The 16090-nt window shown below is 33.6% G+C and overlaps 2 protein-coding genes across 3 annotated transcripts; one reads left to right on the top strand and one right to left on the bottom strand.

Moving 5' to 3' along the window:
- Nucleotides 1–781: 781 nt before the first annotated feature.
- Nucleotides 782–10528, bottom strand: LOC144834818 (uncharacterized). 2 transcript variants are annotated; one of them, XM_078689773.1, is made up of 17 exons: nt 10389–10528; nt 9872–10045; nt 9377–9504; nt 8877–9084; nt 8494–8615; nt 8303–8410; nt 7790–7973; nt 7327–7484; nt 6581–6640; nt 5967–6209; nt 5546–5667; nt 5310–5415; nt 4672–4901; nt 3881–3997; nt 3065–3213; nt 2594–2780; nt 782–1974 (listed from the first exon to the last, which is right to left on the bottom strand). In XM_078689773.1, the coding sequence occupies exons 2-17, from the start codon at nt 10033–10035 to the stop codon at nt 1888–1890; spliced, it is 2373 nt and encodes a 790-aa protein (XP_078545899.1). In that variant the 5' UTR covers nt 10036–10045; nt 10389–10528; the 3' UTR covers nt 782–1887. The 2 variants fall into 2 exon arrangements, with proteins under 2 accessions (XP_078545899.1, XP_078545898.1); XM_078689772.1 differs by having other exon boundaries at nt 783–1974; nt 6554–6640.
- Nucleotides 10529–10589: 61 nt separating this feature from the next.
- On the top strand, nt 10590–15619 carry LOC144834842 (tumor protein p63-regulated gene 1-like protein). Its single transcript, XM_078689804.1, has 5 exons — nt 10590–10938; nt 11223–11314; nt 11973–12149; nt 12710–12863; nt 13570–15619. The coding sequence occupies exons 1-5, from the start codon at nt 10693–10695 to the stop codon at nt 13741–13743; spliced, it is 843 nt and encodes a 280-aa protein (XP_078545930.1). The 5' UTR covers nt 10590–10692; the 3' UTR covers nt 13744–15619.
- Nucleotides 15620–16090: the final 471 nt, after the last annotated feature.

Consider the following 16090-nt stretch of genomic DNA (forward strand, 5'->3'; position numbering starts at 1 on the left):
CCCTGTTTATTTTTATGTAAAGTTGACATCATTAAAACATGTGTTTAGCCTAGAAGTGTTTAATTTAGTATTATATTATTTGGTTTTACAATGTTTAAAGAACAATAAAACTAGAAATTAAAAGTGTTTGTTTATCTCTGGTTTAATTGTATTTTTAGATTTAACTTTTAAAGAAATGTGTTTGCTAATCAGATTCATTTCAAACAATTCTATCTTTCATGTCTACCACTTGGGCTTATGTATACTTAATCTAAACACATAAAATAAGTATAAGAAAAAGATGTTTCGCAGGCGAGGTTATCAGGACAGTAACTAAAGTATTAATAAATGCTCTGTCAGTCAGTGTGTTTCAAGAGACACAAAATCAATTACAATACATGGAAATTGAAAGTCAGACTTTGTGAACCACCGACTAGCTAGGCCAGGTAAACGCCCACAACGTGTTTGAGTAAGTTCTGCTGGGGCTGTGTTCAGTCTTACAAACAGCACCATCCTGGTCAAGCCAGACTAACTAGGCCTGAAGTCATTGGTAGTCTACTCAGGCCTATGAAATTTATGTTCACAAATCGTCTATTCTACTTCTATTTTAAAATAAAGTCTGCACGACCACAAACAAGTGATACAGTTCATTGAAAATAATAGTAAAAACACGCAAGATAATATTGAAACTTACCGCGCGTTCACTGCTTTGTTCTTCCGTGATTTTCATTGGGAAAAAAAGTTTTCAAAATGACGTCACGCTACATATCGTCTGCTTTTTACCGTGAATAAAAAGGCCTTACACGCATGCGCAGATTAATAGTTCATAATTTCATTAGCTCCCATCTCCACCCTGCTGTAGTGTACCAGATTAAATATGCATCATGTAAACACAACAGAAACTACAGATAATTATAGAAAATGTTTTTATTTCATCTTGTGTCTAGTATTTACAATTCCATATAAGAAGTCTAAAAAATTGTATCTTATTAGGGTACAAAAAAAATGGTTCTTTTAAATTTTACTGCAGTGTAGTAAAAGCTTTATTATTTTTGTAAATAATGCAGGTACTGAATATTTAATTGCTGCTTTCAAAGAAAAACAACCTTTGTTCACCATTTTTTACAGTAATTTCTTCATAACAAAGCATTTTGGTGCAAGTTTTTCTCGATTATTTCAGAGCAACTCAATACGTCTTTTTACGTCATTTTTATTAATGCTGAAACAACCAAGTAGAACACTACTCTGCACACTATAGCACATGGGGTATGAATTACAGTACATATTTATTGGTACCATGTACAGTAATAATGTACTATTATCCAACCATCAAATTCTATCCGCTTAATTCTTACTTTTTGTATATGTTTACATTGTATCAACATGGAATATAGATTTTCTTTGATATATACAGTGCTTGGATATGTTTATGTATATTCATTTACGTACATTGTTACTGTATACAAGCATTCAATAAAACTGGAATTTTTCAGTTTTGTTTTGCTGTATGTTACTTTATTAAGCAACATCTGTATTTCAGCATCTACCAAGTCTTCTAGGATGTCTGCATTTGAGTCTGAATCTTAAGACTTGTGCAGTACCGTAAGATGCAAGAGTCAATCTGATTAAGCATCTACTAAGTCTTTTAAGATGTCAGTATTTAAATCATAATCCTCGCATCTGGTAGTACAATTAGTATATCTTAAAGAGGATAGATCTTAAGATCTTCTAGGATGTCAGAATTTGAGTCTGAACTCTAAGACCTTTTAAGCACCTTGAGATTCAGGAGTCAATCTGTTTAGACATCTACACTAACAAGTCTTTTCAGATGCAGTATTTGAGACTGAACCCTGCATCTGGTAGTGAAATTAGTATGTCTTAAAAGCATCAATTGATTCTTCTATGATGTCAGAATTTGAGACTGAACCCTAGTCCTTGAGCAGCTCCTTGAGATGCAAGAGTCAATCGGAATCCTTCCTCTGCTTCATCATCATCCTGAAAGCAACGAAACAATTCAATCACATAAAAGTGAATGCAAAACTTTTAGAAATTCCAAATAAATGTATATACTTTAGCAAATTAAGGACTCAAAAAAGCACCCATAAGTATCTATTCATTTGCATTTACAAAGTTAAATTACGCTAATATTAAAAATTAAGATTAAAAAATTGAATAAAAGAGATGTTATTAAGTACCTTCTAAAAATCTATTTCTATATTTTTATAATTGAATTTCATTTAGAAAAAATGTATCCTTTTTTATATTTATGTAAAGTATGTACTGTAACTGCTATTCATACTGTAACTGCTATTCATACTGTAACCGCTATTCATACTGTAACTACTATTCGTACTGTAACTGCTATTCATACTGTAACTACTATGCGTACTGTAACTACTATTCTTACTGTAACTGCTATTCATACTGTAACTGTTATTCATACTGTAACTGCTATTCATACTGTAACTGCTATTCAAACTGACAAGCATCAATTTCATTGGGAACAAAATGTTGTTGTACAGCAAAAACGTGAGACATAGCAGTTATTCAAGAAACACAGAAACTAATAACAAGTGACATTACTTATTTAGTAACTATCTGAATTCATACTCACAAGGTTTTTGTACTGCTGGCCACCTTCTGGTGCTTTTGGACTGCTTTTCTTAACCCTTGCCATCTCACTCTTTGCCGGCCATGTGGGAAACATGGAAGGATCGATTGGCAACGGTCTTTCCCTAAAATACTCATGTTTCTTTGCCTCGTCAGCTGTTATCCGCCTGCCAGGATTGTAGGTGAGGAATCTGAAACAAGAAAAATATACTTTATTAAAATTTTTAGAAACCAAATTTCAAGCAGCAGGTTGTGATAGGCTCTATTTACAAACTATAGTTCGACAAAAACAGTGTCATGTGGCCATATATGGTAGTGATTTGCCCACATATGGTAGTGATATGACATCATCATATCCATATATGGGCACATCACATTTTTTTGCCACTAAAAGTTTGAGAGTGTAGACAAAGCAAGAAGACAGTTAATTGGCCTTTTTAATGTTCTACTAGCAAATAAAGTAAAGTACACTAACTTGTTCATGAGTTCAAAGCCAACATCTGTCAAGTAAGTACCAAACCTACTGCGAAGGTTGTTATAAGGGTGGTCAGCAAAGGTCATTTTCTTGACCGCTGGTAGTTCATTGTACCCAGGCCAAATCTTTTCACTTGGTGTTCCAAGTTCCTACAACATAAAATAAAAATATTAAAAAAAATATTTTTTTAAAATTTCAAATTAAAAAATGTTTGTTAAAATAATATCCTTTGTAAAATTTAATTTGGAACGTTGTTGAAGGCTTAGTGAGGACATTGAATGATATTTTGAAATAAACGTGGTTTTTAAATTACTTGGAATTATTTATTCTTCAATGAGTTTGTGAGATCAAGTGAGAGGTGTGAAGGGCGTTTACATTGGAAGGCTAAGACCAATACATTTTTAAATTCATCGTTTGTTATTTTTCCTAGATTATGGGAGCAATTTCCCAATGAAGTTAAACAATGTGCTACAATTTCAGACTTTAAAGTCCAACTCACCAAACATTTGATCTCAAAATATTAAATTATTTATATTGTTTATTCAATGCAGCTTATTTTTAATTGGTGTATTTCATTATAACTTTGTTTTGTTTTTAAATAATTTGTACTAGTTAGTTTTGTTTTTTGTATTGTATAATAATGATGGAGTATGAGCAGTTTTTCTTTTCATGCCTATTACTTGCTCCTGGCAAGATGAAATGTAAATCGTACTTTTTAAGAACTTTTGCCAAATAAATAATATTATTATTATGGAACAACTGTAACAATTAGAAGAAAGGATTCAAATGAACAACAATAAAAACCTTTTACTGTACCTTAAATATCCTGTTTAATTGATCCACTTCTGATTTGCCAGGAAACAGCGGTTTCATTGTGAGAAACTCAGCAAATATACAACCTACTGACCACATATCAATTGGACAGGCATATTCCTTTAAAAGAAATATGCAAGAGAGTGAGTTATTATTTTATATTTAGTTAGAGAACCTCTCAACATTATGTGGACAGCATCACATCTTTTCTGCCTCCCCAATCATAAATTTCCATATGTTATTACTGTGAAGTAGGCTACCTTGTATTTATACAATATTTAGATATATTATATATATTTGATACAAAACTGTAATTGATATATGTTGACAAAAATTAGAAATTTAATATGAAACGTGTGGAACACAAAATTTAAGGACAATTAGGAATCCCAGCTGCATAATGTGACCTACCCATAACCCTAACCCTGCACAGTATAGGAAGATGATGGTAATCTCTTCTTCCTCCGTCACATTTTCCTAGACAGAAGAAGAGACTTTCCTAAGTGTACTTAACCTAACCCTCTAAATAATCTCTCTCAACTATTAAAAAAAACATGCTATTGATAGACCTCGAACCCAGGGTTCCAGTGTCATAGAGTAAACCCTTTACCACTCGACCAAACATTTCGGTTGGGATAGTCACGTCAATTGACTATGATGGCATGGTTGTTCAGTCTAGTGTGACCGTGTATTCAAATGAGGCAAATGTGACTGAGGAAGAATAACTTACCCAGAAGATGATGATATAGTAATAAAGATAAGAAAACAATAAGATTAGTAACAGGATGGTTTACCTTAATTCCTAGTAAGAGTTCAGGAGCTCTATACCACAGAGTGACAACAATGGGTGTGTAAGGCTTCAGGGGTGACCCGTACTCTCTCGCTAAACCAAAGTCACCGATCTTAAGGATTCCCTTATGACTGAGTAAAAGGTTAGACGTCTTGAGGTCACGATGTAGTATCCAGTTGTCATGGAGATGATGGACTCCGTCAAGTAATTGCTTCAGTAAACACTTGCTTTCACCTAAACAAAAACAACAATGAAAATGTTATTTTCTGAAGTTGTAAAAATTCTAATGATCCCCCATCCCACCTTTTCTAAAAATTATTAACACTGTTGTAGAAGTTGTACAGTTTACCACACACAAACCGCCATTCCACAACATGTTATTTTCTGAAGTTGTAAAAAATTGTAATGAAGCCAATGGATTGGGGAAATCTCTCACCCCACCCTTTCTAAAAAAAAATATTATCAACACTATTGTACAGTTTACGACTCAAAATCCTCCTCGAAACCTCCACCTCAATCCTGCTTTATTTTGACATTCGTTGTGTATTTGAAAAGGAAATAATAGCTGAATTAATTGCAATATTAATATATTATTTTCTTTAATAAAAAAAAAGCGTTTTCCCACATCAAATGTTTTCTTACCCTGAGTAAATGGTTGTTTCATTGTCTCCATCAATGTCTTCAAATCATGTTCTACGTAGTCCATCACAATGTATATCTTGTCCATGTTACTACCAACAACAATTTCCTACAAAAATCATCAAATGAATATGATGCAAAGTTTACTGGTTTGGTTGGTTTCTCTTTGTGAGAGTGCCACAAATACTGATAAACTGGAGACAGTGAAACTAATAATATTTAGTAACTAATTAACTTACCCTAACTGTTACTATATTCATATGTTGAGATTTCAGTAATGTGTTAATTTCTCGTAAAGATGTTATTGGAAATCCTTCCTTTTCTTTCTCCATTTTTAATCTCTTTAAAGCTACAACTTCATCTAAAAAAGATTAAAATAATAATATTTAATAATAATATTTATTCGGTCATCAATGTAAAAATAACCAGGAATGAGAATAGGCTAAATCCCAAACAGATTCTGCACTCACTCCATACAATACAAACAGTTAAGAACAGGATATTAAGATTTTGGTCATGTAACATAGCTCATATATTACTTAATTCAAGGGCCCAATGTCTGAGGATTTCCACAAACTACATAAGAAACTTTATAACTTTATTAATATTTTGGGGTGAATAATCTCAGAAGTGTATAAATACAAACAGAGCAGCACTAACCCAGTTTCTTATCTTTGGCTCTATACACAACACCATAAGTTCCCTCTTCAATACGATTCAAACACGTAAATTCCTCGACACTCCTGCAACCTGAGATCGCTGGTAAGTACGTGGGTAGCTCCGGTTTCAGTTCAACCGGAGATACTGGAGGAGAGTCTGGAAGATAATTTCCCGGTGGAGTGCTTTCCGGTTGGATGATCTGGGGCTCAGGAGATGAATCTTGTTCAAATTTAGATTTGGCTCCTATTTTTACAAAAATATAAAATACTGGTGTAAATGTATTAATAAGATACTAATGGAGATATGTAATAATAAGAGGAACGAGTTTGAAATGGTTTTCTTTGAATTAGTACTCCAAACTGCTTTCTTAAAAAAAATTATACATTAATTACTTAATAAAAACCACAAATTTAAATCATGGCTATTAATGGTCTATCTATAATCTAAACAATTTTATCGGATACCTTTATAATCTATATTGAAAATTGATATTCAAAATCCATATTTTCATTTCCCTATAACCTGTGGTGAGATCGCTATATCATACATTTTATTTTATCAAAAATTATAACATATTAAAAAATAACCTTTTGAGGGTTTAGAAGATTTCTCACTTTTATCCTTGTCAGCTACTACTTCAGCGTTCTCACTGCGCTCGCTCACGCTTCCTTCTTCTAAAGAAATTTAGAACATTATTTTTTTATTTTCTGAAACAATAAAGGCTACTAAATAATAATTAAATTCAACCAAAACTCATTTGGCTGGCAGCCAATTCGACTATTTTTTGCTTTAAGTTTCTTAATAATATAATAATATATACGTATTTGTAAAGTGCCAATTACAGCAACAAGTGATCAAAGGCGCTGTAGACTTAGATGTTACACCTTTTCAACAACATTCTTCTCCCCATAGGGTCACATCGTGTCATCGGCAGCCAACTACGGTGCCATTACGTCTGTCCACGACAGTGTGTGTGTATGAACTAGTACACCGGGGTAACCCCCTACTCGTCTCGAAAGATGTACTAGGTTCTTTAAAGTGCCCATGAGCCAGATGTACACTGGACCTACAGTTTATAGTCCGAGAATACTTGTTCTACCACCATGGAGCGAGTGAGCCTCGAACCCTTGCCGATGTTATGGCTATGGATTACGGTTCCACTGTCTTCCACCGCACGGCCACACTCACTCTTCAGGTAAATACATTTTTTTTTCTATCCATTTTTTGGTCAAAATGGATTACTATTATGTGACAATAAAATGGCATATTCAAAAACAATATTTTTTAAGAATTATTTTTTTAGGGGACAATACATTTTTAACATCATGACACCTTGTCTAATAATGGAATTGAAGCTCACCAGACTCTGAACTTGAAGCGGATTCTGATTCAGATTCTTCTGTGCCTGACTCCTCCTCCTCTTCTTCCTCCTCCTCATCACTCTCTTCTTCATCAGAGTCTTCTTCAGATTCATCAGAATCACTCTCACTTCCTCCTGATTCTTCACCCGACTCTTTTCTGAAAAAAAATGATTAAAATATCGTCATGGTACTGCAGTTACTGCAGCAGTGATGGTTTATGTGTGATAAAGATGAGGTTGAAATCAACAGAAACAAGGTCATATACTTGGCTGGCCCAGTCACGTATTTGAGTTAGTTAGACCAACTGACTGACATAGTGAGCTATAGAGTCGTGACTGAAAAATCATTGTACTGCAGTTACTGCAGCAATTACAGGTTTTATAAACTATACATTAAACACAATGTAAACAAAATATATTAGGATTCTCCTTAGATCAAGGATTTATTTTTAAAACAAAATACCCAGATGATTGTTGCTCCTCCTCCTCCTCCTCTTCAGAATGTTGCTCATGTTCAATCGCATCTTCTGAATGTTGCTCATGATGATGTTGTTCTTCCTCCTCCTCCTCAGTGACTAGATCAACCTCCATCCTTGCATGTGGCTCATCCTCACTATGCCTACGTTCCCTGCTGCTGCCGTGGTTGTCTGACAATAAGGACATTATTATATATTATTATTAATATGTATAATTCAAAATTGTCATACAAAACCAAAAATAGACATACAATCCCATAATACTCAACAATCCCATAATACTCAACAATCCCATAATACTTAACAATCTCATAATACTCAACAATCCCATAATACTCAACAATCCCATAATACTCAACAATCCCATAATACTCAACAATCCCATAATACTCAACAATCCCATAATACTCAACAATCTCATAATCCTTAACAATCCCATAATACTCAACAATCCCATAATACTCAACAATCCCATAAATCCTCAAAACACCAATACCTACCATATTCCTGTCTGTGATGGGGACTGCGATCTCTTTCATGTTTCTGTTTGCGATCTCTTCGATCACTGGAACTTCTTTCACTACCATCCTCTTGGGATCTTGACCCTCCTATAAATAAATCACAAAATTCATTAATTTTTTGCTTTAAAGACGGTGGTGGTCATTTACTAAACGATCTAAAAAACATGTACCTTCTCTATGTCCGCCGTGTCTTCTGTATTCATCTGTGGGTTTGTATCCTCGTTGATGGTTTCTATCATAGCGAACACCTCGACTATCCCAGTTATCAGACGATGTCTGCCTCCATCGGTCTCTGGATAAAGTAAATAAAAAATGTAAACCTGAGAAAGATGGTGGAGAATGTGATCCAAAGTGGCTGTGGAGAAGAGATTGCTACGAGAGAACACATAGTAGAACATTAAATAATACCGACTTCAAATAATGAGGCAAGGCTTCGAAACATTGAATCATGGCTTGCCTATCGCTATAGTACATTAAGCAGTACATAGTTCAGATTCTGGTCAATAAATTCAAGGACAATAGATGTTTTCCCAGTTTTAAAAACTTTCCATACCTGTCTGATTCCCGATGGCCCTGTGGAGGATACCCTCTTAAATCTTGCCGACCGTGTCTGTCGTGGCTGTAACTTTCCCTCGTATCACGTGTCTTATCGCGACTACTCCTTGATTCATACGGATCATTTCGTCTGTCTTTACTCCGACTTTTGTAATGTTCTTGAGACGATGAAGAAGATTTTTCTTTCTCGTTTCTCGATTGTTTACCTATTAAGGGAAATTAGTTTTTGTTCTTTTGTGATTAAAATTTATATCATTATTATGGACCAATAATACACTGACTACAATGTTACAAAATAAACAATGGCTTTTTAGTGGAGCATATGCCATAAGTCCACTTTAAAAAAATATATTACTACTAAAAATACTGTAGGTTATATTTAATACACTACTTTTGTAAGTAATTCCCTATATTTTGATCATCAGGTCAAAATGTATCGGCAATGGATAATTTATTTCGGAAAGGATTATGGCAATGATAGCGCCCCCAATATCTTACTTTTATGTTTGCTTTCTTGTGAAGATGTCTTGCGTCTTTCTCGTCGTTCGTCCTTTTTGTGAGATTTTTTCCCTTTGTGTGTTGGTAACTGTGGTGGTTTTATGTCTAATGAGTCAAAGTCATCATTTCTGGGATGAAAAATAATTAAATGCAAGTCTTTATTAATGTATCAACTTAAGAATTAAACTTTGCAATTATTGTAAAGGTTGTCATTATCTAATTCAAGGTTTATCGAAAATAGATTGATTTCGCAGGGAAACAATGCTTGATGGGAAGGGTTTGGGAGCAAACATCAAGACACATACAGTACGTATAAACAATACACATACAAATGCGTTGTGACGTTTGCTCCCAAACGCATGTTATTTGCGATAAACCTTATTGATAAATTGGTTTATTTTGAAAATAATTATTGAATTAACTAATTGGTATTTCTAGTTAAAAGCGATACCGAATAAGTTCAAAATCAAAATGAGCATTGTTTATTATCATAACCTTTCTTCTTGATCATGTGACATCATTGGTTTTGGTTTTTCAATGTTTTTTGATTCTTCTTTTTCTTTGCGCTTTTTCTTTTCTTCTAAAATCTCTTCGAGAGTTTTAACTCTCCAAGAGTCCTCAGCTTGTTCTTCTTTTCCTCTTGTGGAACCTTGCGACATGTTCTGCCAACTATTAAGTTATATGATAATTAATATAAATACATTCGTGACTATGAATGTAGACTGTGGAGAGGCATTGTATGGGATTCCCATTGTATGTAGGCCTAGTGACCGTTGTGCCTAGCTGGCTAGGCCTAGACGGTATAGGTAGGCATATCCTCTATACTATATATATATCATATCGCTTTTAGACTAGTCTAGCGATATTTATTTATTCATCAAAATTCATTCTAATATTATCTGACTAGGCTTAGCTAGGGGCCACGCCTAGCTTTTAGTTATACCTAGGCCTATACCTTATAACATAATTTATTTTATCAGGTTTGTAAACTGATATTATATTCTGAACTTACTGAATTAATCGTTTGGTGCTAGCCTAGGCTACCCATCCATTGAACCACTAGCTCGACACATGCACGTTCGGTACGGCTGCTCCCCGCGATCATCAACAACAAAAACGCCGTGCGGTCGTGAAATCAAAGGTTAAAACTTTAAGAGCGCCACCAATTTCACAAAAAACAATCTGTTTTGGTTGGTGGCGCAGCACCCTTTTTTCTTCTTGTCGCGACGTACATTTTAGATGTTGTTGTTTACATTTTACTGGTAAACAAACGAGGAGTTTAACAACTGAAATTAAAACGCTATATTTATGTAAATATGTCCAACCCAGTATCAAATGGTGCAGGTCTAGATGAAAACCTAGCTAATCAAGAGGTGGATTTCAAGGGCGGAAAGTTGAGCCTAGCTGATGATGCAAGTCCTTTCTTTACGCCGAATGACCCAAAGGATGAGAGCGTTATGAACGTAGATATTCCTAGCCTGCGAAGGGCTAACTCTATTTGTGGGCGCACTGAAACAACTCCTCTTCCAGATACAATCCAGGACTGCTTTTTCGCTGGAAAGGTGTGTTTGCTATTTCTCTGACTGTTTATGTTTTGCATACACCGTACCAAAATAAAAAAATGTTATGTTTTGTTAGATTTTTTTAAATAAAAAATGTTTATAAATAATGAAATTAAGGTGTGACCAGTGGCAGTGGGAAGGGAGGATTTATTTAGTACCTTCATCATCCATGAACATGGTAGGTGTGACTGTGAAAAAGAAGTGGACAAAGTAAGTTTGGTGGGCGATATCACAATGGGTGTGGCATGTCTTATTATAAATTCTCAAAACTTTGATCATTTCAGAGAGGTCGGATGGAAGAGGCAGTTAATGACTGTAAACAGAAAGTGCTGACAGAATCGGATGGCAAGGTACAAGGTGTTTGGTTGTTGACAGAGTAAGTTCTTCACTCAACTGAAACATTGGTTCTTGTCCTCCTCATCTTTCCCTTCCCACAACTAGGCATGGTAATTAGGTTCTCATTAAAATGTGTTTCATGTTAAGGTTTAGCTATGACTAATTAATACTATGTTTGTATGAATATTAAATTAAAAATAATTGATTTAAAATAGCAATAATATAAATCTTATTTTGTGCTGGTTTCCATCAAAAAGGAGATTCCCTTTGCAATTTAAACAACAGTGCAATAATAATGGTGTATAAAACCAAGCAATCAACAACATCAGGATGTTGAGCTTTGTTTGAGGTTTTATGTGTAGTTGCAACACCATCAGTTCCACTCCTGGTTCCAAATATAATCAACTGGAAAATTATTACTCTTTTGTTGAACCTAAAAATACAGTCTACACAAATAGTATAAATACCTTAGTGACCTTAGTTGACATCAACTTCTTCAAACTACTGTTTGGATTGGTCTGTACAGTGTTGGAGACACTGTGTCTATATCTTTGGTTCAACAAAAGGTAATGATTTTCCAGTTTATAGTATGAATTTGTCACAGCAAATCCTAAGATCAATGACCTGTTACAAGTTCCTATCTTGGCTTGATAAAAGACAGAGTCCATTAAGTACATACCCATCATGTATTTTAACAGAGTTGACCACTGGGACAATGAGAAAGAAAAGCTAGTGATGTTAACTGAAAAGATGCTGGTGGTTGTAAAATACGACTTTGTTGTGGAACGCATTAAAGAATCCAAGAAGATACTGCTGAACACGGTGCACAGTGTACAGTCTGGGTTGTTTGAGTATCCAGAGAAAACGCTAGTAAAGTAAGTCGTTTTCAACTAATCGTAGGAAATATCTTTTTTTTTTTATTTATTATAGTTGAGGGAACAGTTTCCTGAAAATATTTTCTGTGAACATTTCCTTGTTGTTTTATCGATATAAATTCTGAAAATCATAATTTTTTACCGGCCTAATGCATCCATGTTTGGGAGTGTTGACTCTGGTAAGCTTTGAAACATTGCCAGAAAATATATTATTAATTACTGATTAGCCTAAGTCATCTCCACGCTTAACTTATCTTATTATTTGAATGAGATGTTAAGCTGTTAATCTCGGACAATATTCAGAAAGAAGAGTATGGATTGTTTGCTGATAATAATAGGCATTATATTGCTTGCAATGTGTCTATAAAGTGCACCCTAATTTAATTTGAGTACCATCTTTAACAATTATATATTATAAAGTTTTATTATAACGATTTAAGACAGATGTGTAGATTATTACCTTGTTAAAGTATTATTATACTATGTACTCTTTAAATCAACATACATACTGCTTCTTCAGGAGGTATTTTTAAAATAAATAAAAATATATATGATTACAGGCCAAGAGATGGAATGGGTGTTAAGTTATCCTGGAACAAAGGCCAAGAGCCAGGGTTAGCCCAATTATGGAACCCATGGAGTCAAACAATACCCTGGATTGTATTCACTTCGCACCCCTTGCAACACACAGCAAGAGATGCCAAGACATACAAGGTAAGGCCTAGAAAAAAGAGGTTTTTCTTGTTGTGGATTGAAAAAAAAACAACACTTCTGTTGAATCTCATCAATTTCATTTATGAATAACAGTACAATTTAATGTATCTTCATTTACACATGATTATTTCCTTTTTTTTAAATATTTGTTTTCTCTATACATAGTTAATATTATTTTATTGTCTGAAATTTACAATAAAATCACATTATTTTATATATGATATTGTTTTATTAGCCTTATAAAGCATTGACTACACTATCAAACTATATGTGACAAAAAAATGTGATGATGTCATATCACTACCATATTTGGGCATATCACTACCATCATTTTTTTTGTCAAACTATTTTGATAGTGTAGACAGAGCTTTAGATGAATGTTTTTTGACAAGAACTAATTCACTAGACTGAATTAGACTAACTGTAAGAGATAGGGAAACTATTTCAGCTGCAGGTGGTGCCAATAGCTCTATTAGTATGAATTAAAGCATCAAAGATATTACATAGAAACTTCACTAAGTGTCTATGTACTACTGCAGCTGAGGTCTTTAACTTATACCTTTCTTTCTTCATTTTATTATCAGCTAGGCCCAACATTCCGCCATTGAAATCTAATAAAAACAATACATAGACACTTCACTAAGTGTCTATGTACTACTGCAGCCGAGGTCTTTATAACTAATACCTGTCTTCATTTTCTTTTAAGGTTGATGCATTCCAAAATGCAATTGTTCAGGCAATCAAAACAACAACTGGAGATTCGAACCTAAACGTTCAGGAAGCACCGTTACGCTTCACTATTCACATTGGCCTTAGTTCGACGGTGTTCAACCAAAGCCGAATTGGATTTTCCCGTGAACGTGGAGGAGTTAGCTTCTAAAATGAAATCAATTGTCTTGCTAATATTATTCAAATATCTGTGTAAATTGTGATATGAAATATTTATTGTTCTTCTCATTTAAAACACAAGATCTGCACTTAGACAGTATATAAGAGTGTAATGAATTGTGTTTGGTTTCAGCAAGTAAAATGGTATATGGTCTAAACATGTAACTTGCCCAATTGGCTAACAATGAAAAGTAAGTCCATGTGCTGTGTGTGCATATTTACTAAATCTCATGTTTCCAAGTTTACCGCTTGTAAGGTCAATGACCTTGCTACGACATTACTAACAAACTTGATCATGTGACTTTAATGTGATGCATTACACAGTCATGTCATCGAATTCAATGTGGTCGTTAAATGGAGAATTATCCTTGCTTTGTACAATTCCCTGTAATTAATGTTAAGAGAATAATGTGAAAACAAAATAATAAAAAATAAATTATGTATGTATTGGAATAATCAAATTTTACTATATTAAGATATTATACTATATAACCAAACTAATAATTAAGTGCTAAAAATATTTTGTATGGGCAATCAGAATTGTATCTGTTTAATTAATTAAAGAGTTTGGATTAGAAGAATTAATCAGTTTTTAGGTCCACCAGCTTTTTGCAACCTAAATACAATAAACACTATCTGTATTCTAACTGTGAGTGCTCTGAGGCTTTGCAGAATGTGCAGCAACAATACCAGTTGTAGGCTATGTAGGAACACACTTTTGAGAAAGTAAAACTTTGCTTAAAACAAAATTATAATTTTGCAAATATTACTATTATAGGCCTACCCAATTTGTTTTAATATCTATTATATAAAGCATGCAGTTTAGGCCTATAGATTACAGATGCAATTCTAACGAACATTTTCAATTGACACTTACGTGCTGCGAGTATTAAAAATTTGCTGTTTATATAGAATTATATACATGCACTATTACATATTTATATGATTGTAAAATCTTTTCTCTTTGAACACTCTTTGCGCGCGTGGTTGATTACAATTCACCTGATTGCAATCATTCATGGCAAGCACCCAGACAACTTATTGCGTTACATACAATTTATTCATTAAGAAACATTCAGTGCAACGCATTCCTTTATTTGTGCAATTATTAAAAAATAACATTTCTTTTTTAACTATCAGTTTGATTAGGTGGTGGATAGATTTTTCTAATATTATATTTAGCACTTTTTGGTAATATTACAACTTACTGCTCGCTTTATACCTCCATGAGCAAACAGCCTTTGTAATTATTTATAACACAGCTGCTGGTTTAGAAGGCTTAAGGTTTAATAAGTTTATGCTTTTGTTTATTAATTTGTAAATACAGGATAGTAATTTTTGTATTTTTGCATTTTCCTTTTATTTGTTTATAAAACTTACACTGTTATCAAATGTATCTAGTAGCATTGCATCATCATTGCTGTACAAAATATACGTCGTTGATGATCGCTCAGTAACTTCAACATAGTACCATGTAAATTTGTCTTCATCGTATTCATTATTTAATTATAATCATGTTTTATTCTTGGAATATATATTCAAATTCGATGTGTAAACAAAATGAAGGTAGCTAGCTTTAAAATGTATATTGTTTTGCTGTTGGCCTCATTATGGTAATCTTAGTACCAGTACAGTAATACTAATTATATTATATTCATTTATAAAATCGATTTGCCCTCAATTAATCATCAATCAATTAAAGATTAGTTTAATATTGTCCGTCATCAAATCGGTACATCGTAATATAACGTCAATAAAAATAATGTTTTGTGAAAATATGTACTGACTGTATTTGATTTGTGATAGAGCAATGTGATGTTAAACGACAACGATTTCTTTCTTTCTCTCAATATAAAACATCAATTATTGCCCGTCATCAGATTGGCGCATCGTGATGTAACGTCAATAAAAATAATGTTCTGTGAAAATATGTACCGACCGTGTATTTGATTTGTGATAGAGTAATGTGATGTTAAAACCACAACGTTACCCCCTTCCTCCCTTAAATTTGTAATGCAAAAGATAGGACATCATATTATTAAGCTCAGCATTTTTTGGACCTGGGCCCCCTATTTCAAAATCCTGGATCCGTCACTGTAAATGATTGTCTCAGATTTATTTGTATTTGTGATAAACACTGTATACCTATACAGCGCAGATCAATTTATGAACAATTCCGCTAATGATATATTTGAGAAGAGAAAATATCTTTTGGTGGTCCAAGATCTTGACTGGTTCGACCATATTAAGGCGTGTTTAGACAGTGAAAATGAAGGACGTCGAGGGTAGATCATGTGATCTTGGATCTGCCTCTAATCACATGAATTATTTTCATTACG

Source organism: Antedon bifida, chromosome 2 (assembly GCF_963402885.1).
Source record: "Antedon bifida chromosome 2, ecAntBifi1.1, whole genome shotgun sequence".
NCBI classification, from domain to species: Eukaryota; Metazoa; Echinodermata; class Crinoidea; order Comatulida; family Antedonidae; genus Antedon; species Antedon bifida.

Bases quoted from the DNA above. Each gene is read 5' to 3' on its own strand.
- LOC144834818 (XM_078689772.1), bottom strand. From the start codon at position 10,035: ATGTCGCAAGGTTCCACAAGAGGAAAAGAAGAACAAGCTGAGGACTCT. The intron at 6,641-7,326 runs GTGAGCTTCAAT...AAATTTCTTTAG, and splicing joins CGCTTCAAGTTCAGAGTCTG to AAGAAGGAAGCGTGAGCGAG. The intron at 1,975-2,593 runs GTGAGTATGAAT...CGTTGCTTTCAG, and splicing joins GCCAGCAGTACAAAAACCTT to GATGATGATGAAGCAGAGGA.
- LOC144834842 (XM_078689804.1), top strand. From the start codon at position 10,693: ATGTCCAACCCAGTATCAAATGGTGCAGGTCTAGATGAAAACCTAGCT. The intron at 10,939-11,222 runs GTGTGTTTGCTA...TGATCATTTCAG, and splicing joins ACTGCTTTTTCGCTGGAAAG to AGAGGTCGGATGGAAGAGGC. The intron at 11,315-11,972 runs GTAAGTTCTTCA...GTATTTTAACAG, and splicing joins GGTGTTTGGTTGTTGACAGA to AGTTGACCACTGGGACAATG.